Consider the following 27,469-nt stretch of genomic DNA (forward strand, 5'->3'; position numbering starts at 1 on the left):
GGAAACTGAAGACTAAAATAAAATCCAACTAGAAAATAAAATTTAAATTAAAAAATTTATGTGTAACAAATGTATTTCTGAGGTCAGTTGATCAGCATTTATCTTAAGCAGTATCAAATATACCCAAAATATTTAAGTAGGCCAATTTAGGTTAAAACACAAAGATGAATGAGGTATATTGGGGGAGACAGATATGGATGCAAATATAAAATCTTCAACGAAGTAAGTTCTATAATGAAAGAATAGTTAAGATATTAGTGGTACAAACAATATCGATTTGATAGGCTCACAGAGTTTGCTATGAAGATAATTTTTAAAAATATAATTGGTATGTAAATTCTGTCTCTAAAATTCCTTAGTTTGTTATCCATTAGAAAACTTGAAAGATATTTGTTTCTTTCAGCTTTTATTGTGAAAATTTAAAAACCTATTCAGGGGCTTCCCTGGTGGTGCAGTGGTTAAGGATCCACCTACCAATGCAGGGGACACGGGTTCGAGCCCTGGTCCGGGAAGATCCCACATGCTGTGGAGCAACTAATCCCATGCACCACAACTACTGAGCCTGCGCTCTAGAGCCCACGACCCACAACTACTGAGCCCACGTGTCACAACTACTGAAGCCCACGCGCCTAGAACCCGTGCTCCGCAGCAAGAGAAGCTACCACAATGAGAAGCCCGTGCACCACAACGAAGAGTGGCTCCCGCTCACCACAACTAGAGAAAGCCCGCACACAGCAAGGAAGACCCAACGCAGCCAAAAATAAATAAATAAATAAATTTATTTTTTTTAAAAAAACAACCTATTCAGATGTAGAGAGATTGTAATATAATGAACCACCATGTACCCATCACCCAAGAAAGCTTCGAATTAATGAAAACCTGAAACGCTTTTTAAAAACATGGCTTTCAAGTTCAGAAAGTTACAAATTAATTAACTGCCCTAGAAAAATAACATCTGTACAAATATGAATCCAAATGTAAATACTTGTGATATACTTTGAAATTCACTAATACCTCTTTTTAGTATCTTTGTATTCAAACTCCATTAGTGAATGTGTTTTAACTTTAACAGTTATGTATGTTTTATTTTAAACAGTGTGCAGTATTTTATAGTATTGCCTTTTAAATGTGAGCATAGTATCTAGAATAACAGTAGAATGATATTACTTACCTTCAGTGCTGAGAATCAATTTGTTTAGTTGCTGCCAGACATTGTGAAAAGTGACATCATATCAAATAGAAATGAAATAAAGCTTTTGTGTATTTAAGCTGCACTGTCAGATACTCCCATTTGAAACTCAAATCTTCAGAGGTGTGTTATCTAAATCATGCACTTTTTTGGTTTTTTTTATAATTCTTTACATTAAATTGCTTATACCAGAATTCCTATTTCATCTCAAATTTTGGTTATTTTGTTCACATTATTCTTTAGATGCTATTAAGCTACAGCTGGTTGAAGCAGGCCTGGTAGAATGTCTACTAGAGATTGTTCAGCAGAAAGTGGATAGTGACAAAGAGGAGGATATTGCTGAGCTCAAAACCGCTTCAGATCTAATGGTTTTATTACTTCTTGGAGGTGAGTTGTAATTTATGCCAACGAAAGAACATGACTGTCAGATATTTAAAAATTTATCGTCTCTTTTATAAGTACTATATTAGGCATTTTCTCATTTTCCTGTCACATTTAATCCTGTTGATTTGTTGATTTTGAAACCTTAAATACATCTTCCAGTATTTAAAGAGCTGTCATATAGAAGAGACAGCTGTGACACCAAAGGACTAAAAGCGAGATGGCTCCTTGGGACTTAGACTAGAAAACTTCTAAGCCCTTTTGTCCAGTCTCTGCTAAAAGGTTATTAGAAAAAGAGTCATTACTGGGACTTCCCTGGTGGTGCACTGGTTAAGAATCTGCCTGCCAATGCAGGGGACACGGGTTCGAGCCCTGGTCCGGGAAGATCCCACATGCCACGGAGCCACTAAGCCCATGAGCCACAACTACTGATCCTGCGCTTTGCAGCCTGTGAGCCACAACTACTGAGCCCACGTGCCACAACTGAAGCCCGTGTGCCTAGAGCCCATGCTCTGCAACAAGAAGGCACCACAATGAGAAGCCTGTGCACCACAACGAAGAGTAGTCCCCACTCACCACAACTAGAGAAAGCCCACGCACAGCAACGAAGACCCAACGCAGCCAAAAATAAATAAATTTATAAATTTATTTAAGAAATAGAGTCATTACTTTTCCCTTTGTGAATTATAGATTGTAAAGTATCTATGTGATTTCCCAATTGGGTATCAGTTAAGAATAGGGATATGTTACTTCTAAGTATTTTCCTCTTACCTGTTGCATTTACCTCTAGATGAATCCATGCAGAAATTATTTGAAGGAGGAAAAGGTAATGTGTTTCAAAGGGTACTGTCTTGGATTCCATCAAATAACCACCAGCTACAGCTTGCTGGAGCATTGGCAATTGCAAATTTTGCCAGAAATGGTAAGCATATGAGTTCATCCTTATTAAATCAGACCTTCTGTATTTTTAAATTTTGCTTTGCCATAACGTATACTAAACCTAAAACAGTTCAGAAGCGTGTGCAGTATCTGTGTGTAATACTACCTTAATTTTTCAGAAATCTGAAATACTAATATTGACTTTCCCAACAAATTACATATTTTATGCAATTCAACTAAGTTCTAATAGTTTAAAGGTCATGAACAGTGATTATGAAGTCTTTCTTTTGAGTACTGTGTACTTCAGAGATGAATAAACTTGAGTCCCATTCTAATAAACATCTGATCTGGGAGGATATACTTTTTTGCCTGGTGATTTTATTTTGGATTTAATAATCTGAGTATTCATTATTGTGCCTCATTTATAATGTTACACCTATAAAATCTAAGCATGGGTAATCCTCTGGTTTAAGATAGAATATTTACTTAAATAAAATTTCAGAGGCACCAGACCTCCATGTATATTTCTGAAGTCTGACACTTCTGCTATTCCCTCTAGAAACTTATACTGTGTCTAGGAAATACGAGTTATTTTTGTTTTTAATTTGATTTTATTTGAGTATTAACTGTTGTTATAGCATGTTATAATAGATGACTTATTCCATTTTTCCTTCCTTCCTTCTGGGGACCATCATTAACTCCTTAATGATGAAATTAAGACTGGCAAAATATTGATAATTATTGAAGCTAAATGGGGAGTAAATAGTAGTTCATTATAATATTCTCTCTGCTTTATAAATGTTTCAGAAATTCTGTCTTTAAAAAATAATTTAAATATCAGCCATGATGACAAAATGTAGAGTACTGTCACTGTAACGTTCGCAGAACACTGGCATACTTCACTATAAATGGAAACTACTGGAGGACATTTTAAGCATGTGGTTTCTACTTACTCATCTTCTGATATATTATCAGGAACTCAGCTAGAGACTTTTTTGGCCAGTTTTTTAAATTTTATCTATTTTAAGAATCTTATAATCAGATTCTCAGTCAGTAAACAAACAAAAAAATCTGTAAATCTGATGTAAGAAGGAGATGGAATTCATTTTATTTTCCTATAGCTCCATTTTCCCTAATGTAGATAATGGGCAGGCATCAGTTTTACAAAATATTTATAGATATTTGTAAAGAGGGAAAAAAATGTTTTTTGTTGTTATTTAGATGGAAATTGTATCCATATGGTAGACAATGGAATTGTAGAAAAACTTATGGATTTACTGGACAGACATGTAGAAGATGGAAACGTAACTGTGCAGCACGCAGCACTAAGTGCCCTCAGAAACCTAGCCATTCCAGGTAAGACTTAAGAATGGGAGCCAATGAGATTTATTCTAAAAGTCATCTATGAGATGGGGTGCTTTGAGACAGTTGTATCAGTAGCCTCTTTATTAGCTCAAATGCTTTTATCTCGTTCTCAGTGCAGTCCAATATTTTAATCTATTATTTAAATGAAATTCGTGGTTTCAGTCATAGAAACTGCTCTGAAACAACATCAAAGCCAAGGTCAATAGCTCAGAAAGCAATAGTGCCTACTGTACAGCACAGGGAACTCTACTCAATATTCTGTACTGACCTATATGGGAACAGAATCTAAAAGAGAGTAGATATATGTATATGTACAACTGATTCACTTTTCTGTAAGCAGAAACTAACACAACATTGTAAATCAACTATACTCCAATAAAAATTAATTAAAAAAAAAAAGAATGGGAGCCAACTGTGTAAGAGATAAAGATCTGTCGTTTTGGGAAGATATTTATGTGATTTGTGGACCTGCCCTGACCAAGAAAAGAAAAATAGTCTTCAGATTGCTTACATTTTTCTTACTAATAAATGGAGATCATATGTTAAAGAAGTTTTCTGAGACTATGCAAGCATAATCTTCCTTTTTCAGATTATTCAAATATTCTATTACTTTTTGTGAACTCCTAGATTTTCATCATATTGTATAGTTAAGATTTTTTAAGCATCTTCAGCTGAGGTAAGATAATGGTATCAATTAACAGACTCCCTTAAAGAATGACTTTTAAGAATTCTTTCTCCCTACGAGCAGACGTACAATTTTTTTAAATAGCCTTAATGTGCCTTTTTGGATTACAAGGCTTTTGAAATCACATTATCACGGGAACTAATACAGGATATAGTTGAAACTATCCTTTTATTCTACTTTCTAAAGGTAAATTTCTGATTAGGTAAAATAGTATAACTATATGAAAATGCAATCTGTATAAAATCAATTTGGCTCATGTAGCAGATTAATATTGTTTATTAATGTCTATAATATCTATATTAACAGTTGGGTCCAGGACAGAGGTAAAAAGAAACATTTATTAAAGTTGAGGAATTGTGCTTTTCATAAATAAGAAGGCAACATTATCAGATTTCCTTTACAAATTATTAGTTTATGGTTAGATTTTAAAAGCAAGTGTGATTTTGTATGTTGTGCTCCTGTAGACAAATAGGATACTTATCCCCTAGCCCTCCCATTCCCAGTTCCATTCTTAAAATTAACAGAAAAGTAACAATGTTGTTTTTAAGTAGACAAATATAACATGGGGCCTTAAGATAATAAGACACTCAAAAAATGTATATTGAATTGAATGATTATCATCAAAAATGCGATCATTTTAATCAGTGTTTTTTTTTTCTCTCTCTCTAGTTATAAATAAAGCAAAGATGTTATCAGCTGGCGTCACAGAGGCAGTTTTGAATTTTCTTAAATCTGAAATGCCCCCAGTTCAGTTCAAACTCCTGGGAACATTAAGAATGTTAATAGATGCACAAGGTAAGAGAAATGCTTTCTCAAGGTGCATTTTTGGTATAATAGTCTTAACGTGCCTCTAGTGGAAAAAGGACCTGTTTTTAGCTTTCAGAATTATGTAATCATAAAGATAAGTAGCAAATAAAAGGCAAAAAGAGATTGGTTTTGGAACCCCCATTCATTAATTTCCAGGCTTGTTATAATTGACTTTCAATGGAAATTATATTGCATTTCTCTTTATTAGTACATATAATCTGATTTTAGGTTAATTTATTAGTGGTTCTTGAGGGGTTTTTATGTTTTGGCATTTTTTATACCCTTTCTTACCTTGTAAAATTATCAAGTTGCAATACAGTGACAGTCAAAATTTTTTTAAATTTGTTTTGCAAACAGGGAGATCATTTTTCTGTTTACAGAAACAATAATGAAAACCAATCCTTGGGATGAGTTACATTTATTTACTTACTTCTAAATTCTAAACCTTCTCTATACTGATTCCTTAGAGTACTGCTAAAAATTCTTCGGTACAGTTTTCCAAAGTACTAACACACTGCCAGGCTGAGCCAAAAGAGTATAAAGTTGTTTATTTTGTTTTTGTATAAAAGTCCACAACTGAATAGAAAATCTCAATAGTCCATCAGATACGGAATATTTGCAGTTCTTGCTTTAATAAAATTGTTGTGTTCTGTTTTTAGACCTGTAATTTTCCTTCACACTCTTACATCTTTACCAATTACTTCAGTTGATTGCCTATCAGTGATTCATTCCTTTGTGGTTTGCCTTCTTTCCTATAGCAGAAGCTGCTGAACAACTGGGAAAGAATGTTAAATTAGTGGAGCGTTTGGTGGAATGGTGTGAAGCCAAAGATCACGCTGGTGTGATGGGGGAGTCAAACAGACTGCTCTCTGCCCTCATACGACACAGTAAATCAAAAGTAAGTTCCAGAGGAAACCGTTCATTTATTTATGAAACAGATTAAAAGAAGATGGCAAGAGAAAAAGCTTGAAAGTAAAGGTATTCCTTGACTAGTGTAAATCTCCTTCGTATAAATAATTGACTTCACCATAGTAACTGTTCCAGCTGGTTGGCCACAGGAATGTTCCTCCCCATCAGATGCTACCTCTTGGCATCTTTCCCTGCAGCAAAAGCAGCTGTTAACTTGGACCTTCCTACTACCTGTCTCACCTATAGCAGCCTAAAATCCCATCCATTTTCACTGACACCAGTACAGGACCAAGTATATTGTTGACAAGATGGAAAGTATGAAGAAAGCATAGCAAAATGAACTCCTGTGGTAGTCCTTTTACCTCTTCATCATAACTGCTCTGTCAGGCCCATTTGTTCATTTCACAGTCAACATTTTGGTACTTACAGTGTAAATATTATAAAAGATAGTATGACTTTCAAGAATTAACGGTCCAGTGGGAGGGCAGATATAAAAACAGCATTAAAGCCACAGACTCCAATTCAGATATAACTTAGAAGACAGAGAGACCAACTGTCTGGGCATCACAGAAGGGGTCATGTTTTAGATGTTAACTGGGAATCTCTCAGGAGGAGAGTGGGAAGAGAAAGCATAGAAAGGCCTCCAAGCAAAGACCACAGTGTGTCAGCAGCACAGAGGTCTACAACAACATAGTCCGAGAGGAAAACTGCAAGTAAAGCAGTATTGCTGGAGCAGAGTGTGTAAAGACAGTGACCAGAGAGGAAGAGAAGAGGGGATCAAGATGAATTATGTGCCAGCTTAAGGTGTATGAATTTATCCTATAGAGAATTAGGAAGCTCCCAAAGGATTTTAAGCGCCAGGGTGCTATTATTTGGTTTTCATTAGAAAGACGACTCTAGGGCTTACTAAGGGCAAGGAAAACATAGTTTTTCAAAAATATACGTGCGAGATGATAAAGGCCTGAATTAAGGTTTTGGGTTAAGCAATTTGAAGTTGCTGGTATTCAACCATTTTGACACAAAGAAACAAGTGTCATATGGTTCAACCTAATAGAAGCAGTGAGGATGGAAAAGAAGGATTTGAGAAAGATATGAGTGGCAGAATTGACAGAATTCAAAAGTGGGGTCCAAGGAGAAGGAGGTTTTAGAATTCCAAGTTTGGGGCTTAGTACCAGGTGGGGTAATCATGCCATTCATCAAAATAAGAGACCATGAGAAAAACTGACATTCCCTAACTTGCTTACTGCCAAATCACTCTTCTATCCTTTTCAGAGTCTTTACCTAATTCTTTGCTTCATTCTAGGAGCATTCTTACCAGTGGTTTCATTTAGGCAAACCATAATTCTGTTAACTAGATTGCAACAAACAGAGCCATGTTTGGGCCTCTGAATTTGGAACTCTCAGGTAAATTCCTGTTACTTGTGGTGGTTAGGCCAATGAAGACTTGATTAATCCATAATATACCTTAAGTTCACTAACAACTAACAGAATTGTATAACCAAACCATTAGTGGACACAAAAATGTGTGCACAGGAAGATAACGTTCCATCATCTTAAATAACCAAATCTTGGAACCAAAGCTCTTCAGATGCTGTAATATTGAGATCTGAGGGTTTTGAGGCTTTTCTGTGGGTTTCATTATCACAGATTCCCTTTCCCTTATCTAACACCATACTCCCTCCCCCCAAAAGTTTTCAAATAAAATAACCATTAAGCATCCATCACCATGTAGGTTCTTTGAAAAGACTTATGAGAAATATGGGATGGTACCTTTCTAGGTGTGTGTGTGTGTGTGTGTGTGTGTGTGTGTGTGTGTAATAAAAAACAATTTGAAATGATATGGGATTGCAACTTTATAGTTACCTTATAACTTTTTTACAATTCAGTACCAGATAGGCTACTTTTTCCTTTACATATGTTTCCTACAATTGAGATTATACTGCTACTAAGAGGCAATAGGAACCTTGATCCATAGACGTTAATGATTAGAATACAAGGTGTGTTATTTGAGCTCTGGATTAGAATTATTAATTTAAATTATTTTTAAATTTAACAAACATTCAAGGAACAGATGATTCTGTTTGAACAGCATTTCTCAAAATATGTTCTATCGAATAATAACCCCAAGAAATGTTCCAAGAAAAAGGGTTTCATGGTCAGAGTAGTTAGGATAATAGTGCATTCCCTTTACTTGCCTTTAGAATTCTGTAGAAGCTCTAAAGAAACTTCCTTAACTTTAGCTATTTAACTGTGGGTCTTTTTTGCAAGAGGCATCTATTAACATTCCACTGGACATACTTTGGAAAATGCTGCTCTGGAGTAAGTTTTTAAAATAATTAAACACTAGGTACAAATTTGTTACATTCCTGTATATCCTTAACCAACTGTTGTGAATCACAGCTCTGTCCTTATGTTATTCTTAAACTTTGAATATTCTACTCCTTTTAAAGTCACCCTGAATTCTACCGTAGAGTCCAGTCCTCCAAAAGTTTGCACTGATTCATGGGGTTTCATGCTGGCTTAGGCCTTTCAGCCATATATGGTGTATCCTTGTGCTTATGCCAATAGGTAAAATTACACCTTCCCTCTAAAGAGTGCCCTAGGCTACGACTCGTAACCAACTAGCTGGACCTTCTGACTGCAGATATCAAAAACAGAGAAAGAAATACAGTTTGCCTCTACAATAGGAAAATAAAAATTCCCTTTTATCAAAGTAGGCACTTTTCTTTAACCTGTAAGAGTCAAACACTCTTCATCAGTATCAGCTAAAAACTTGTTTAAACAAATGTACTTAGTCATTTGCTTATTCATCCAACATTTACTTAAACCTATACTGAGAGCTTTGATGATACAATATTAAAAAAGAAAATTTTTGGTAGGTGATTCAGTAGCTACACCAGCCTACAGTCTTATAAATCGATTATCTCAAATTCAAGCCTATCTCAAACCATTCCATTGTAACAACATTGTTATACAATTTTCAACAGAGTCTTCAGCTGGATTTATCTCAACAGTTAAGAACAAACTGACCATAAATGCTAAATATGTGAGACTGTTAACATAGATAATTTGCCTTAGTTATATATGTACCAAAATTTAGTTTTCCATAAGAAAACTCCTTGAAAAATAGGATTATGAAATAAAATATTGTTTCAAACTTTGTAAAGCATTATAAAATATTTCCAAAATTCTTAAAGACTCTCCAGAGACATCTAAGGTTTAGAAGGATTACCCAGAGAAAACGTCTCATTATGTATATCTACGGTTTACTTGTTATAAATGAAATGGTTTCAGAGAGGTTAAAATAATCTCTGGATTAATTTTAGAAGTGTATTGGTTAAAATTATTTTTAATTTTCCAGATGAACCTTCTTGCTCTATGGAGTGGTGCTAATATTCTTTTTTTTTTTAATCTTGAAGTTAAAAATATAACTTTAAAATACATTCATAGAGCCCCTTCAAATCACATTAAATGACTGCCTCTGCTTGGCATTATGATGAATTCAGTGTGTATGCTTTTCCATAGACCACAGATGGTTAAAAACAAGACCTAGTAGTCAAACTGCCTGGATTGAATCTTGGCTTTTTACCATTTAATCACTGTCTGATTTGGGGCAAATTCCATAACTTAATCTAAGCTTCCATTTCTTCATCTATAAACTGGAGATAATATCTAGCTAGTGGGATCTTCTGTGAGGATAAAAATGAGCTACTATCTGTAAGTTACCCAGTGTACAAGTGTTGTCCAGTGTATAGGTGTTTCTCCATACAGGGTAGCTGTCAATAGTAATAATCCTCTTTTGTCACATGACACAAGTACAATGCTTCATTTATCTTTTATCCCCCATTCTATCGGGCAAAGTGATTCTGTAGAGTAGCTACTCAGTAAGCATTTATTGAAGTAGGAGGAGAGAGGGCAGGCACTTTAAAGGACAGTACTCAGATATTCGTTCCAGAAAAGTGAGATGGAAAAGAAGCTACGCTTCGATTTAAGGGGTCAGGGTGGGGGGTGGTGATTTTTGGTATTTCTGATGTGCAAATTTTCTTCATTCATTCATCCCTTTCCCTTCTTTCTACTACAGTGGGCTTTTGAGGGTGAATCACAAAAGAGAGGATGAAATGACAGCCCAGGAACCTTCCTAGGTGACTGCATATGTATCTTGTGAATCTCTTTTGATCCTTTTTACTCAACAAGCTCCTTTGTGATATTTATAAAATTCTTTACTAATTTTAAGAATTCTGTATCAGTTTCAAATAAACTGCCTCTGAGTAAGCAGTATAAAGCGGTATATAGTCATCCTCGTCCCTCGGTATCTGAGGGGGATTGGGCACCCTCTCAGATACCAGAATCTGTGGATGCTCAAGTCCCTTATATAAAAACGGCATAGTATTTCCATCTAACCTACACACATCCCCCACAGACTTTAAATCATCTCTAAATAACTTATAATACCTAATATGATGTACATGCTAGTAGATCGTTGGAAATACAGTGTAACTACTAAATCGTTGCCAGCGCACAGCAAATTCAAGTTCTGCTTTTTGAAACTTTATGAAATTTTTTTCCCCAAGTATTTTCAATACATGGTTGGTTGAATCCATGGATGCAGAACCTGCAGGTACGGAGGGCTAACTATATTGGGAGGCTTTCTTTTCATTAGAAAGGGCTTTAAAAGGTAGTTTCTCACTTTCTAAAAAAGTTGATGCGAAAAGACATTAAATGCTAGAACACAACTGCTGTAAAAACTCAGAACTTAGACTCTATTTGATTTAGAATGTTTGCTCACTAAACAAGTTTGGACTCAAAGCAAAGATACTGTCTATAACTAGTTTTCTTAAAAATTTACATAAGGTAGAAGCATAAACCCTTTTTCCAATATTTTAGCAAATTAATTTGAAAATATTTCTAATTACAGTTTTGTACCATTGAAGCTAACTTGGACAGGCTACTTAAAATATTCAGTGCTTACTTCAAATTACTAAAAATAGTGAAAAGTAGTAAAATTACTTTTTAAATATTTTATAATTGAGGCTTTCTACTAAATCATATTTAATCCAACAAAACCCTAAGTGAGATGAAGACAAAAATGAGTACTAGAAATAAATGTACCCATTTCTTTCTATCTAGCCTTTGCTGTATACTTTTATGTGTGCTCTTCATGTAATAACTTTGTAATTATAACAAAAACCTATGAGATATACACTTACATTGTCTCAGTGTTATAGGTGAAGTCTCTGAGATGCAGAGAGAGTCAGTAGTTTGCTCAAAGTCAGTGGGATTTATTGAGTCTGGAGCCCACTGCCCCTCTGCCGCTGGAGAGGACAGAGCTGTAGGCACCATGAGAAATGAGGGAGACAGAATTTTGATTTAAGTTCTGCTCAAGTCCTTTTGTATGTAATCTAGTTTTGTTAGACCCAACAAAGGTTTTAAAAGGCTGCATACATACACGTATACATGCACACATACATACGTAAAAAGCTTCACCTGATGCATCTGAAAAAACTACCTGGTGTTATAATAAAAATCTGAAAGGAAGAACTTTTTACATTATTATTATTCCAAGATTTATTCTCTTTTGTTGATCTCGTGGTAAGTCTTCATTTGGGGCAATGGCACTTTTATTTCTTTGACTTTGTTAGCTTCTGGGACTCTCTGTTCCTTGATATGAACTGCAGTGGTCTTTTTTGCTTAGGTAATTTAAGTTGTCATCTTTTGATGAATTTATTTAAAGGTAAAAGCTTTTTCTTTCTCTTCTGTGAAGAAGAAGAAATTATGGTTAAATGTAATGATTCATAGGGACACTGTCAGAAAACCACTCAACAGTGAATTGACTGACGGTAACGCAGTTTTTTTATGTTTAAAAGTAAAGTTTATAATTCTGTGATATTAATTTATTGTAGGATGTAATTAAAACCATTGTACAAAGTGGTGGCATCAAGCATCTAGTTACCATGGCAACTAGTGAACATGTAATAATGCAGAATGAAGCCCTTGTTGCTTTGGCACTAATAGCAGCTTTAGAATTGGGTAAGTACCCCAGTGATAAACTTATTTTCTCCTGTTTTTATCTTGGATGAAAGGAAGCCACAGGAGTGGAATAGAAGTCAGACAGGACCTTGACTAGAAGCATTTTGCCAGTGTGTTTCTGTACCCGTCCGGATCTGAGTATATGGAAAATCATATTCTATAGATTGTCACCATAGCTGTCCTTTTTGGTTGTCCTTTTGGTAACATTTTTAGGGTAATGCTTTAAGGTTAGTTTGACTCTTAAATGATACCTCAAAGTTTAGGCACTTAGGGAATACAGAAAACATTTTCAGCAGACCTCATGGAGAAGTGAAACAATACTTAAAATACAACAAGTTCAGGGTTTGCTACTCTTCCAGACATCCAGACCTTCCCTTCCATCTCTACTACTGATTCTCTCTTACTAACCTCCTCCTCTCTATCACCATGGTTTCTGTTGCTTTACAGCATTGCCTTCATTCTAAATTCTCACCTTTTATGTCACTCTTCTGTGTATTTACATTCAGGATTCCCCCAAAGCAGAGTCTAAATGATTCAGGTAGTTTCTCTCTAGCAGTAGCATTCCTGTTACTCAGAATTCTTCAGGAGAAGCTAGCATCTAGTTTATGGGTAGCAACTTTGTCTCCGGAACCAAACTCTGATACATAGTCAGCTGGGGACAATCAAAGTCACATGGCCTGTGGTAAGGCCTGAGGTTGCCTTACATAAAGGAGGACTATAGACTTGGTAGGCATGTCCTGTTCGGTTCAAAACCATTCGGGTAAATACTGTTAACTGATCACCTCAGTTCCCAGTGATGATTTTTGCCCATAATTCTCACACTGGGGCAAGTGGACCCACCAACCCTTATCCCAGGAAGGAGAAGCCAAAAGATAAACATGGTATATCTCCTTCAGTGTCAGATTTACTCAGATTTCAGGTATGAGAGATTTGAATTTTTGTCCTCTTAAGGGGACAGTTAAAACAATTTATAATTTTTAAAAAATCAGGTATAAGTAGGATGTAAAATTTTCTTGAATTCTAAAGAAAGAAAACATCCAGAAAATATATGTGGCTTTGGTCACTAACTTAGGTTAAAGATGCTGTGATTTCCTCCATGGTTTGGGTAGATTATGTGAGTCTGTCCAGAGGTCCAGACACCTTTAAGAGGGGAAGCTATGATGAAGAGGTGAGAGTTGGTGAGGACATTGAATACCAAACGGGGTTCATGGCTTGATTTTTAAAAATGGCTTAAAGTGATAGAGCAATTTCAGAATATCCTTGACTTCCTATCCTGGGCTGAATCTGGTCTTGTGCCCTTCATAGCTAGTATCTTCTAAATAGGCTTTAATTTTGTCTGCTTCCTGATAGCTGAGCATTTGCCTGAGTCTGTTTACCTTACCACAGAACTATATAAAATGACAAAACATAATCATATTTGTTGTTGGTTGTTGTCACCTAGTGTTTCCTAGGCTCTTTGAGCCTAAGATTTAGAAATGAGGTCTTACTACCTTTTTAATATAAAATACACTTTGAAAACCGTATTTTTCCAAACTTGTATCCTTACAGGCTTTTAGATATTATTAAGGAATTACTATAAAATTTTTGTACGATAATAGTATTGAAGCAACATTTTAAGAGTCCTTATCCTTTTTTTTTTTTTTTTGATAATTGTACATTCACAAGCAGTCGTAGGAAATAATACAGAAAAATCCCTTGTACACTTTGCCCAGTTTTGCCCAGTGGTAACATTTTGCAAAACTAGTGTAACATCCCAACCACTGATACAATGTACCTATCTTATTCATACTTCCCCAGTTTCACTTGTACTTACTTGTGTGTATGTTATATTCAGTTTATCACCTGTGTAGGTGTATCTGAGCAGTTCTAATACCACAAGGATTCTCCATTTATTAACCACATTCACCTACCTCCTACACTGCTCCTAATCCCTGGAAACCACTAATCTGCCCTTCATTTCTAAAATTTTTTTCATTTCAAAAATATATAAATGGAATCATATTGTATGTGACCTTATGGAATCGGCTTCTTTTGCTCAGCATAAATTCCTAAAGAGTCATTGATTTGTGTGTCAATAGTTCATTCCTTCTCATTCCTGAATAGTATTTTGTGATATGTATGTACCACAATTTGTTTAACCATTCATGTATTGAAGGACATCTGGGCTGATTCCACTTTGGGATTTTTAAAAATAAAGCTACAATGAACATTCATATATGGGATTTTATGTAAACATAAATTTTCATTTTTCTAGATAAATGCCTACGAGTTACTAGATAACTCCTGGGTTGTATGGTAACTTCATGATTGATATTTAGAGAAACTGACAGACTGTTTTTCAGAGTGGCTATACCATTTTACATTCCCGCCAGCACTGCATAAGTGATCTAATTTGCTCTGTACCCTCACCAACGTTTAGTATTGTCCCTGTTTTTTTCTTTTATTTTAGTCAATCTGATAGATATATAGTGATATCTCATGCAGTTTTAATTTCCATTTTTCTAATAACTACTGATGATGTACATCTTTATGTGCTTATTTGCCATCTGTATTTATTCCTTGGTGAAATGCCTATTTAGATCTTTGCCCATTTTCTAAATTGTTTTTAACTATTGAGTTTTGAGGATTATTTATATTCTGAAAGTCCTGTAGTTTTACATTTAACTCTGTGATCCTTTTTGTATTAATATCTGTATAAGATGTGAGGTTTGGGTCAGGGTTTCTTTTTTTTTTGCCTATGGATGTAATTGCTCCAGCACCATTTATTGAAAAGGCTGTCTTTCCTCAACTAAATTGATTTTGTACCTTTGTCAAAAATCAGTTGCGCTTACGTGTGTGGGTCTACTTCTAGGGTCTTCTTTCAGTTCCTCTGACCTATGTGTCTGTCTCTCCACCAACACCACACTGTCTTGATAAATGTAGCTATACAGTGACCTTCATATCAGGTAGAGGAATTCCCCCCACTTTATTCTTCTTTATCAAGATTGTTTACCTCTTCTAGGGCCTGTGGCTTTCCATATAAATTTTAGTATAAGCTTATCTATTTCCTATGGAGAATCCTCTTGGGATTTTGATAGGAATTGCAGAGTCCGATTCTCTTAAAGATACATGCTGAAATACCTGTGGAGGAAATTATGTGATTATAGGATTTGCTCCAAAATAATTTGGGATGGGTTAGAATAAGTGGATAAGACTAGAGATAGAGGATACACAGTTGGCCATGATCATTTTTGAAGATGGTGATAGTACATAGTGTATCATACTATCTTTTCTGCTTTTGTGTTTAACAGTTTTCATAATAAAGGTTTTTAATTGCCTCATATTTAAAGGAATGTTTTAATATTGAATTTTAGGCCTAAACTCCTGAAATATCTACTGAATTTTAGATCTAAATACCCTTTTAACAAGGTCTAAATTTAATATTGCATATCTATGTCATTATTATTTATGAGTCCCGTTTGAAAGGTTTCACATTATCAGTTTCTAGAAAGGGAAATTAGTATTTAGCCAGATTGTCCCAGGTTCATACCCAGTGAATATAACTGATACTTGGTTTCATGTTCCAGGCACTGCTGAGAAAGATCTAGAAAGTGCTAAACTTGTACAGATTTTACACACACTGCTAGCAGATGAGAGAAGTGCTCCTGAAATCAAATATAATTCCATGGTCCTGATCTGTGCTCTCATGGGATCTGGTACGTATTTCCTCTGTCATTTGATATTCATCAACATATGGTTGACATTAAATATAAAATAATAGTAAATGGTGGCTTTGGGTTTTAAAAGCATTAGAAATTAGTTTATGGAAGATACAGGATTACTTTTACACTGCAAATACTCCCACAAGATTCTTAATAATGAAAAGTGTTATATAGCAAATATAAGGCAAAAGTCAGTGTTAAAAAATTAATACCTTTAAGTTTCATTAACCCTAAAATATTTTATATAAAGAACAAATTCTGATTTTGTATACCATGATATTAGCTAAGGAGTTTGTTCAAGAAATCATTGGCATATCTTGTTATACATTTCATGGACCACTTGAAAAGAACATGTATCCTGCTGTTATCGAGTGGTGAGTTCTATAAATGTCAATTAGATCCTTTTGTTTGGTAATGATGTTTCTGTATTCTTGCTGATTTTCTACTCGGTCTGTCAATTATTGAGAGAAGGGTGTTGAAGTCTCCAGCTATTATTGTTGATTTGTCTGTATCCTCCCTTCAGTTCTATCAGGTTTTGCTTCATACATTTTGCAGCTCAGTTGGCAGGTGCATACACCCTTCCTAGTGGATTTACCTTTCTATCGTTATGTAATGTTCCTCTCTGTCTCTGGTAGTTTTCTTTGCTCTGAAGTCTACTTTATCTGATATTAATATAGCTACTCCTACCTTCTTCTGAATAACATTCACGTGATCTTTTTCTACCCTTTCAGATTCAATCTGCGGTATCTTGTATTTGAAGTGTAGGCAGCATATTGTTGGGTCATGTTTTTTAATCCACTCTGTCATCCCCCCACCTTTTTTTTTAATGCTTAAAGATTACATAATTTCATCCACAAAGTTGGTTATCATTATTATTACTACCATTGGTTAGACGAGGAAGCCAGGACAGTGAAGGAAGTGAGCAGGGACATTGCAGTGGTGCTGGGTGAGGAGTGGTGAACATAAATTGTCCTGTCTGGTTAGTGACAGGCACTTTCAAGGTGATGGTAACAACCCAAATGATGGGCAGTAGAGGGGGTGGGTGTCGGGAAAGCACCTCTGGTAGTGAGCGTTGATGGGCAGAGTTGCGATTCTAGGTGGACTTTTTTGTGCACACACCAAGGGTGGATATGACTCCTGGGGCAGGCTCACCTTATCCAAGTACAAAACCAGAATGTTAGTTTACTTATATATAATGAGAAGTATGCCTGCCACTGATCTCAGAACACCCCAGGTGCACATGTCTGGCTCATTGACTCCTTCAGGGCAGACAGGCATCAAGGGTTGCTTGATGAGCTTTGATCAGAACAAGGAGAATTAAATGAATGGACTGTGTAATGGCATCAGGTCAAAGTGGTTTGATGCATCTGTCTCTGCAGTTGCATCAGCTTTGCTAAAGGAACTGGAAGCATGGAATCCCTGGGCTTGAGGCTCCATCTTTTTGGATGTTGCTGGAATGGCTCTGTCTGCATTACCCACAGTAGTGTTTTCTGTTCTATGCCGCTGTACTGACGAATGCCCCAGTAACCTCTGCTTTGCTTGCATTCTTTGAGGTAATTGTTGATCCTTTCCACAAATCCTGCTTGGGCAACCCCTCAAATGTTAAAATTCTCCTTTACAAAAAGTGCATCCATTCTCAATTTGACCAATAAATAAATGGTCAAGACACTCTTGTGTTAAGTCTTTAGTTAAGGAAGTATTTCCTTTGGTTATTTTCTGAATTTTTCCAGGGCCAGTATTTTTAGTGATGCACTGTTAGAGAAAAATAGAAATATTATTTGGGTAACCGGTAAGATTTTTTTTTTTTTTTTTTTTTTTTACTGTAATATGATACCCAAGTTGGAGAGCAGTGGGAAACAAAAAGTTTGTGTGTTGTTTAATCGGTAAGCAAAAATCATTTACTATTTCTTTGGGTTTTTTATTATTATTGCAGTTTTTAATATTTATTCCATTTATTTAAATTAATTTTTAAAAGTTCACCCATTTCTCCCAACCCCAATCCCTGTCCCCTGCAACCACCAATCTATTCTTTGTATCTATGAACTTGGTTTTTAGATTCCACATATAAGAGAGATCATATGGTATTTGTCTTTCTCTGTCTCATTTCACTTAGAATAATGCCCTCAAGGTCCAGCCATATTGTCACAAATGGCAAGATTTCATTCTTTTTATGGCTGAATAATATTCCATTATATACACACACCATAATTTCTTTACTCATTCACGTATCCATAGACATGTAAGTTGCTGCTGTATCTTGGCTTTTCTAAGTAATGCTGCAATGAACATGGGGTGCATATGTCTTTTCAAATTAGTGATATTTCCTCTGTATACATTTAGAACCACATTAGTGTTATAATTTTTGTTTTCAACCATCAAACATAATCCAGAAAACTCTTGATAAAAGGAAAGCCTATTGTATTTATCTATATGTATTTGCTATATCTGTTCTTTCTGATGTTCCAAAATTCCTTTTATTCCCTTTCTGTTTAGAGAACTTCCTTTAGCCATTCTTTTAGGTTAGGTCTGTTTGTGACAAATTCTCATTTCCTTTATTATTCCTTATTTATTCATTTTCGTTGAGAATATCTTGATTTCTTTTTCATTTCTGAAAAATATTTTCTCTGTGTATAGAATTCTGGGTTGACAGTTCTTTTCTTTCAGAACATGAAAAATGTTGTGCCACTTTCTTCTGGCCTCCATAGTTTCTTATGAGAAATCCACTATCTCGCTGTTTTTTCCCTTGTAGGTAAGGTGTCATTTCTGTCTCAAGACTTTTTTCTCTTAGTTTTCAAAAGTTTGAATATGATGTGTCTTGGCATAGATTTCTTTAGGATTATCCTGTTTAGGGCTTGCTCAGCTTCTTGAATCTGTACGCTATGTCTTTTGCTAAATTTGGGAAGTTTTTAACCATGTTCCTTCAGGTACCTTTTCAGTCCCACCTTATTTCTCTTCTCCTTCAAGGCCTCTTATGACATAAATGTGAGCTCTTTAGTTATATCCCACAGGTCCCTGAGGTTTTGTTCATTTTTTTTCCAGTTTATTATCTCTCCGTTGTTCAGATGGGGTAATTTGTATTGCTTTATTGCTTTGTATTGCTTTAAGTTCACTGATTATTTCTTCTGTCTTCTCTGTCTTCTCTTCTTTCTTCTGTCTTGATAGGCTTATCAAGCTTTTTGTTGCAGGTACTATAGTTTTGAGTTCTAAAATTTCTATTCTCTTCTTTATATCTTCTGTTTCCTTGCTGTGATCTCATTTGTTTCAAGCATGTTCATAATTGTTCAGGCATTTTCTTAATGTAAAATATACATATAATTTGCCATTTGAACCATTTTAAGTGTACAGTTCAGTGGATTAAGTACATTCATATCACTGTGCAACCATCCCCACCATTCATCTCCAGACCTTTTTCTTCTTTCCAAACTGAAACTCCATACTCTTTAAACAGTAACTCCCTAATCACCCATCTCCCCAGCTTTTGGCAACCACCATTTTATTTTCTCTCTTTATGAATTTGACTACTCATGGTACCCCATGTAAGTGGAATCATACAATATTTTTCCTTTTGTGTCTGGCTTATTTCCCTTAGCATAATGTCTTCAAGGCTCATCTATGTTGTAGCATGTGTCAGAATTCCATTGCTTCTTAAGGCTGAATAATGTTCCGTTGTTTGTATATATTACATTTTGTTTATCCATTCATCCATCAGTGGACATTTGGGTTATTTTCACCTTTTGGCTATTGTGAATAATGCCACTATGACCATGAATGCACAAATATCTGTTTGAGTTCCTGCTTTCAGTTATTTTGCTTATATACACAGAAGTGGAATTGCTAGATAATACAGTAATTCTATGCTTAATTTTTTGAGGAACCACTGTACTGTTTTCCACAGTGTCTGCACCATTTTACATTTCCACCAGAGGTGCACATGGGTTCCAGTTTCTACATCCTCGCTAATATTTGTTATTTGTTTTGATAATAGCCATCCTAATGGTTGTCAGGTGGTATCTTATTGTAGTTTTGATTTGCTTTCGCCTGATGATTAGTGATGTTGGGGATCTTTTCATTTGCTTATTGGCCATTTGTATATCTTATCTTCTTTGGTGATATGTTTAGTCAAGTGCTTTGCCCATTTTTTATTTGGGTTGTTTTTGGAAAAGTTCTCTATATGTTCTGTGTATTAAATGCTTATTGGATATATGATTTGCACGTATTTTCTCCTATTCCAAGGGTTGCCTTTTCACTGTTGTGTCCTTTGATACACAGTTTTTAATTTTGATAAAGTCCAGTTTATCTATTTCTCCTTTTGTTGCCTGTGCTTTTCATGCATATCCAAAAGATCATTACTAAACTTAATGTCATGAAGTCTTACCCCTATGTTTTCTTTCAGAATCTTACAGTTTTAGCTCTTATGTTCAGGTCTTTGATCTATTTTGAGTTAACTTTTGTATGTGATGTAAGGTAAGGGACCAACCTCATTTTTCTCCTGTGGATATTACCAGCACCATTTGTTGAAAAGACTGTCCTTTTGTCATTGAATGGTCTTGACACCCATGTTGAAAATTATTTGACCATATATGTGAGGGCTTATTTCTGGGCTTTCTGTTCTGTTCTGTTAATCTCTCTGTCTTTATATCAGCACCACACTGTTTTGATTATTGTAGCTTTGTAGTAAGTTTTGAAATTAGGAAGTGTAAGACCTCCAACTTTATTCTTTTTCAAGATTGTTTTAGATATCTGGAGTCCCTTGAGATTCCATCTGAATTTTAAAATGGATTTTTCTATTTCTGCTAAAAACGTTGGTTCTGGTTTCATTTTTTGTATTTTTTTAGCCTTTCCACTATGTTTATTTTTATTTTATTACGTTGTAATGAAACTGATTATTTTTATTATTAGTTTTACCATTATAGTCTATTAGTGAATGTTTTATTTATTTTTTAAAATTTTAATTTTATATTGGAGTATAGTTAACAATGTTGTGTTAGTTTCAGGTGTACAGCAGTGTGATTCAGTTATACATGTACATGTATCTATTCTTTTTCAAAATTTTTTCCCATTTAGATTATTACAGGGTATTGAGCAGAGTTCCCTGTGCTGCACGCTAGGTCCTTGTTGGTTATCTATTTTATATATAGTTGTGTGTATATGTCAATCCCAAGCTCCCAATCTGTCCCACCCCCGCCTCCACCCCTGGTAACCAAAAGTTCATTCTCTAAGTCTGTGAGTCTGTTTCTGTTTTGTAAATAAGTTCATTTGTATCTTTTTTTCCTTTAGATTCTGCATATAAGCAATATCATATGATATTTGTCTTTCTCTGTCTTATTTCACTTAGTATAATCTTCAGTCCATCCATATTGCTGCAAATGGCATTATTTCATTCTTCTTAATGGCTGAGTAATATTCCACTATATATATGTACCACATCTTCTTTATCCATTCATCTGTCAGTGGACATTTAGGTTGTGCTACGTCTTGGCCATTGTAAACAGTGCTGTGGTGAACATCGGGGTGCGTGTATCTTTTCGGACCATGTTTTTCTCCAGATATATGCCCAGGACTGGGATTACTGGATCATATGGTAGGTCTGTGTTTAGTTTCTTAAGGAACCTCCATACTGTTCTCCATACTGGCTATACAAATATACGTTCCCACCAACAGTGTAGGAGGGTTCCCTTGTCTCCACACCCTCTCCAGCATTTATTGTTTGTAGACTTTTTGATGATGGCCATTCTGACTGGTGTGAGGTAGAATCTTATTGCGGTTTTGATTTCATTTCTCTAATAATTAGCGATGTTAAGCATCTTTTCATGTGCCACTTGGTCATCTATATATCTTCTTTGGAGAAGTGTCTATTTAGATCTTCTGCCCATTTTTTGATTGGGTTGGTTTTTTTTTTCTGATATTGAGCTACATGAGCTCTTCGTAAATTTTGGAGACTAATCCTTTGTCAGTCGCATCATTTGCAAGTATTTTCTCCCATTCTGTGGGTTGTCTTTTCACTTTGTTTATGGTTTCCTTTGCTGTGCAAAAGCTTTTGAGTTTAATTAGGTCCAATTTGTTTATTTTTGTTTTTATTTCCATTACTCTGGGATATGGGTTGAAAAAGATATTGCTGTGATTTATGTCATAGAGTGTTCTGCCTATGTTTTCCTCGAAGAGTTTTATAGTATCCAGTCTTACATTTAGGTCTTTAATCCATTTTGAATTTATTTTTGTGTATGGTGTTAAAGGATGTTCTAATTTCATTTTTTTTACATGTAGCTGTCCAGTTTTATCAGCACCATTTATTGAAGAGACTGTCTTTTCTCCATTGTATAGTGTTGCCTCCTTTGTCATAGATTAATTGACCATACATGTGTGTGTTTATTTCTGGGCTTTCTATCCTGTTCCATTGATCTATATTTCTGTTTTTGTCCCAGTACCATACTGTTTTGATGACTGTAGCTTTGTGGTATAGTCCGACGTCAGGGCGCCTGATTCCTCCAGCTCCGTTTTTACTTCTCAGGATTGCTTTGGGTATTTGGGGGTTTTTGTGTCTCCATACAGATTTTTAGATTTTTTGTTCTAGTTCTGTGAAAAATGCCATTGGTAATTCGATAGGGATTGCATTGAATTTGTAGACCGCCTTGGGTAGTATCATCATTTTGACAATATTGATTATTCCAATCCAAGAACATTGTACAGTATATCTGTCCATCTGTTTGTGTCATCTTCAATTTATTTCATCAGTGTCTTATAGTTTTCAGAGTACAGGTCTTTTGCCTTCTTAGGTAAGTTTATTCCTATGTATTTTATTCTTTTTGATGAGATGGTAAATGGGACTGTTTCTTTCATTTCTCTTTCTGATCTTTTGTTGTTAATGTATAGAAATGCACCAGATTTCTGTGTATATTAATTTTGTATCCTGCAGCTTTACCGAATTCACTGATGAGCTCCTTGTCTTGTTCCTGATCTTAGAGGAAATGCTTTCAGCTTTTCACCATTGTTAGCTGTAGGTTTGTCATATATGGCCTTTATTATGCCCACTTTGTAGAGAGCTTTTATCATAAAAGGGTGTTGAATTTTGTCAAAAGCTTTTTTCTGCATCTATTGAGATGATCATATGGTTTTTATTCTTCTGCTTTTTGATGTGGTGTATCACAGTGATTGATTTGCATATATTGAAGAATCCTTGCATCCCTGGGATAAATCCCACTTGATCATGACGTGTGATCCTTTTAATGTATTGTTGGATTTGGTTTGCTAGTGTTTCGTTGACGATTTTTGCATCTCCGTTCATCAATGATATTGGCCTATAACTTTCTTTTTTTGTGGTACCTTTGTTTGGTTTTGGTATCAGGGTGATAGTAGCCTCATAGAATGAGTTTGGGATTGTTCCTTCCTCTGTGATTTTATTGGAATAGTTTCAGAAGGATAGGTGTTAGATCTTCTCTAAACGTTTGATAGAATTTGCCTGTGAAGCCATCTGGTCCAGGACTTTTGTTTGTTGGGAGTTTTTTAATCATAGCTTCCATTTCAGTACTTGTAACTGGTCTGTTCATATTTTCTGTTTCTTCCTGGTTCAGTCTTGGGAGATTGCACCTTTCTAAGAATTTGTCCATTTCTTTTGTGTTGTCCATTTTATTGGCATATAGTTGCTTGTAGTAGTCTCTTATGATCCTTTGATTTTCTGTGGTGTCCATTGTAACTTCTCCTTTTTCATTTCTAATTTTATTGATTTCAGCCCACTCCCCTGTTTTTTCTTGATGAGTCTGGCTAAAGGTTTATCAATTTTGTTTATCTTTTCAAAGAACCAGCTTTTAGTTTCCTTGATCTTTTTTATCATTTTCTTTGGCTCTATTACAGTTATTTCTGCTCTGATCTTTATGATTTCTTTCCTTCTACTAACTTTGGGTTTTGTTACTTCTTCTTTCTCTAGTTGCTTTAAGTGTAAGGTTAGGTTGTTTGTTTGAGATTTTTCTTATTTCCTGAGGTAAGATTGTATTGTTGTAAACTTCTTTCTTAGGACTGCTTTTGCTGTGTCCCATAGGTTTTGGACTGTTGTGTTTTCGTTGTCATTTGCCTCTAGGTATTTTATGATTTCCTCTTTGATTTCTTCAGTGATTCATTGGTTGTTTAGTGGCATATTGTTTAGCCTCCACATGTTGTGTTTTTTACAGTTTTTTCCTTGTAGTTAATTTCAAATCTCATAGCGTTTTGGTTAGAAAATTTGCTTGATAAGATTTCAATTTTCTTAAATTTACCAAGGCTCGCTTTGTGGCCCAACATGGGATCAGTCCTGGAGAATGTTCCATGTGCACTTGAGAAGACTGTGTATTCTGCTGCTTTTGGATGGAATGCTCTATAAATATCAATTAAGTCCATCTGGTCTGATGTGTCATTTAAGGCCTGTGTTTCCTTATTGGTTTTTCTGTCTGGATGCTCTGTCCATTGATGAAAGTGGGGTGTTAAGGTCCCCCACTATTATTGTGTTACTGTCAGTTTCTCCTTTTATGGCTGTTTGTTAGTATTTGCCTTTAAGGTGCTCCTGTGTTGGGTGCATATATATTTAAAATTGTTATATCTCCTTCTTGGATTGATCCCTTGATCATTAATTACATAGTGTCCTTCTTTGTCTCTTGTAACAGTCTTTATTTTGAAGTCTATTTTGTCTGATATGAGTATTGCTACTCCAGCTGGTTCTGGTTTTATACCTCAGTTTTATCAAAATAAACACATCAGTTTGAGGGATGCTAATTACATTAAACTTACCGGACTTAAGAGGAATCCTGTATTTTACTGTAACTGAAGTTAAATAGAGCAAGAAAACCAGAAAGAGGAAGATATAGTAGGCTCCTTTTTAGATTTCCTATCACAGAAATTTGTGGAAAGGATGTGAGGTAATAACCTTTTTGTTTGCCACAAAATTAATTTGAAACAGATCTAAGATTTTTCAGTAAGTATTGGACTTCATATTTGAACTGATGATAGGGTTAAGTTAGGAGTGTATAACTGAACCTTGAAATCATACAATGAGCTGTGTTTTAATTATAACTCATTATTTTAATCAACCTTTGACTGTAGAACTTGACATATGATTTATTTTTATAAAGGGTTTCTGATTTTTTTATTCTAACATCCCTAAAAAAGACATTTCTAGGCTACTGCTGTGTCTTTTTCCAGAATTGTTTCTAGTTTTATAACTCGGTATCATTTAAATGAGCATTTTGGGTATATGTTTTAGGTCGAGTGTATAGTAAGAAAGATTAGAACAACCTAATAGAAGCATACCTGGTGCCTTGTTTTTGTCTTCCAGAATCTCTACACAAGGAAGTACAGGATTTGGCCTTTCTAGATGTTGTATCCAAACTTCGCAGTCATGAGAACAAAAGTGTTGCTCAACAGGCTTCTCTCACAGAGCAGAGACTTGCTGTGGAAAGCTGAGAACTACCCCTCCCTGATACACCCCTCATTTCCCCTTTGTCCTCCATCCAGCTGCCTCTTCTGCTTCATTCTCTTCCATATCACTTGTGCATGCGTGTAATGTTCCAATGCCAATTGAAGAACTGCTGTAGGTACCTTCCCACTAAGATTTCTAAACCCATAGTTAGTTAGTTAGTGTGAACATGAATTTGTCAAAAACAAGTCTCCACCCCATAACTGTTTCCTTGTATTCCTGTTGCTTGAGCTACATTAAGTAGAATGTGCATGTTGTAGTCCTATGATGATGACGTAAACTTGGTACTACACAATGACTTGCTCCTTGTCCTTGGTAGACTACATAATAATGTACTGGTAAATTAATTAGAAACAAATGAGAATGCAGCAGGATCTGACTAGCTTATGAAAGATGGAACTGAATAGTAAAAATAGCTCCATTTCTTGGTGCTTGGAAAGCACAGTGACCAAAACACCTGTATGGCTGCTTATTCATTAGTCTTACCTGCTAATGTCAAACCCATGGTACCTAGAGTTAAATAAAGTCCAATGCTCTCGCTCTTTACCCTCTGGTTTCTTCTTCTTCCTTTGTAGACTCTTGAAACTGCCACAAACTTGGCAAGACTTTCTAAGGTTTTCTATGTCATATTTAACTGGCCGTCATCCGTAGCCTGATGCTGAAAACATTTGTAGTTTTCAGCATGAAACTAAGGGGTTGAAGAATAGTACACTAGTACATCTTGTTTTTTGCCTGTATTTTAGATTCTGATATATGTACAGTTTCACCTCAGAATTTCTTCTGTCAGTTAATCAACATTGTTCACCACATCTCTTTAAAAGTCACTTGGCATTTGTTTTCAACTGAGAAAGTTGAGTACAGCTCTTTAGAAAATGGATTTTTTTTTTCCTGTTTTTCACCATTCAGCTTGAAAGCAAGAAGTTTCCTTGGTCTTTTAACCCTTTTAAATTTTATATGAGAACTAGCAGGGCATATGAAAAAAGATTAAGAAGTGTTTGTCTAGAGTAAAGAAAGGAAGGTCATAAAAGCCATAGTAGCCAGTCCAGTTCATTCTGCACATGGCCTCATCCCAGTAGCTGTTAGAGTTTCCCACCTCCACTTTCCACAGAGAACTGCAGTGGATCTTAAAGCCTATCGGAAAGTGACAGTGCCAAGTGCCAAGACTGAAGAGGTCAGAAGCCCCCGTGGCAGAATGTAGTACACTCTTCACTGCTACCACCACACCAAACGGGTCTTAGAGCTTTGAAACACATGAACATCCCTGTGACATACCTGCCTTCTCCGAATGCCCGTGTTTGACAAATACTGGCTGAAAGGTAAGGTGGGCTCCTTGCTCTCCAGAATTGATGCTGCGCATCTCTATGGGGTGATCGAAGTTGGACTTCTGACTCTGAAATAGCTGTAATTCGAGAAAGTTAAAACCCCAGTGGAGGTAAAGAACTTTTTGAGTGACTGTTCCCTCTGATGTCCAAGCAAAGGACGGTTATTGTGAGCGCTTTTGCTACATTTACTGTAAGAACGATCTGGTTCATTGTCTTCTCCTGGGCTGGATAGTGGACTATATTTTATTTTAGATTTTGAAAGACATCTGTAATGTTGCATAATAGGCTGTCCATATTAATAACTAAATAAACAGTATATAAACTGTAATGACATCATTTGGTTTATTTGTATATTTTACTTCTATTTCCAGCTCCTAGAACAGTGCCTGCTCATTGTTGGTGCTCAGTAAGTATTTGTTGAATGAATCCCTACTTCCATGAAACTTCCAGAGTGCCTGAACTATTTCTAGATAGATTGATAGAGAAATTGAGATGTAGGTATTTGTCTGACTTCAGAGAATTTTCCTTTTTTGATAGTAAGATCTGTCTGTATTGAAAAGCATTATATAGAAAACTTCGGAACAGAAGCGTCCAAAAAGCACGGACTTGAGAGAAAAAAAAAAATACTGTCTGGGCCACAGCTGCCAGCAGTCAGTTTGCTGATATGCTAGGAGCTCTCATCTTCAGCAAAACAAAATGCAATTCAAATCACCAGTTGTTCTGCGGCGTGACCAGACCAGAGGCTGTGCCCTTATGATAACAGGG

General features: G+C 35.5%; 1 protein-coding gene and 1 long non-coding RNA gene across 9 annotated transcripts in view; one reads left to right on the top strand and one right to left on the bottom strand.

The window, feature by feature from the left end:
- Nucleotides 1-27,032, top strand: part of RAP1GDS1 (Rap1 GTPase-GDP dissociation stimulator 1) — a 155,828-nt gene extending 128,796 nt beyond the window's left edge. For 5 of the 8 annotated variants that reach the window (XM_027116955.1, XM_027116952.1, XM_027116954.1 and 2 more), the window contains 8 exons: nucleotides 1,433-1,576; nucleotides 2,361-2,492; nucleotides 3,671-3,805; nucleotides 5,169-5,294; nucleotides 6,065-6,204; nucleotides 12,116-12,242; nucleotides 15,809-15,937; nucleotides 25,242-27,032. In XM_027116955.1, the coding sequence (XP_026972756.1) occupies nucleotides 1,433-1,576; nucleotides 2,361-2,492; nucleotides 3,671-3,805; nucleotides 5,169-5,294; nucleotides 6,065-6,204; nucleotides 12,116-12,242; nucleotides 15,809-15,937; nucleotides 25,242-25,369 (1,061 nt within the window). In that variant the 3' untranslated portion in view covers nucleotides 25,370-27,032. Of the gene's footprint in view, nucleotides 1-1,432; nucleotides 1,577-2,360; nucleotides 2,493-3,670; nucleotides 3,806-5,168; nucleotides 5,295-6,064; nucleotides 6,205-12,115; nucleotides 12,243-15,808; nucleotides 15,938-25,241 lie in introns of those variants that run through there. The other 3 variants (XM_027116953.1, XM_027116957.1, XM_027116958.1) reach the window with 3 other exon arrangements.
- Nucleotides 6,221-26,766, bottom strand: LOC113625983 (uncharacterized). Its single transcript, XR_003434980.1, has 3 exons — nucleotides 26,655-26,766; nucleotides 6,871-11,968; nucleotides 6,221-6,435 (listed from the first exon to the last, which is right to left on the bottom strand). It is a non-coding gene; the product is annotated as an uncharacterized LOC113625983 (long non-coding RNA).
- Nucleotides 27,033-27,469: the final 437 nt, after the last annotated feature.

This window comes from Aethalodelphis obliquidens, unplaced genomic scaffold (assembly GCF_003676395.1).
Source record: "Aethalodelphis obliquidens isolate GAN/ISIS:26980383/991018 unplaced genomic scaffold, ASM367639v1 scaffold17, whole genome shotgun sequence".
In the NCBI taxonomy this organism is placed as follows: domain Eukaryota; kingdom Metazoa; phylum Chordata; class Mammalia; order Artiodactyla; family Delphinidae; genus Aethalodelphis; species Aethalodelphis obliquidens.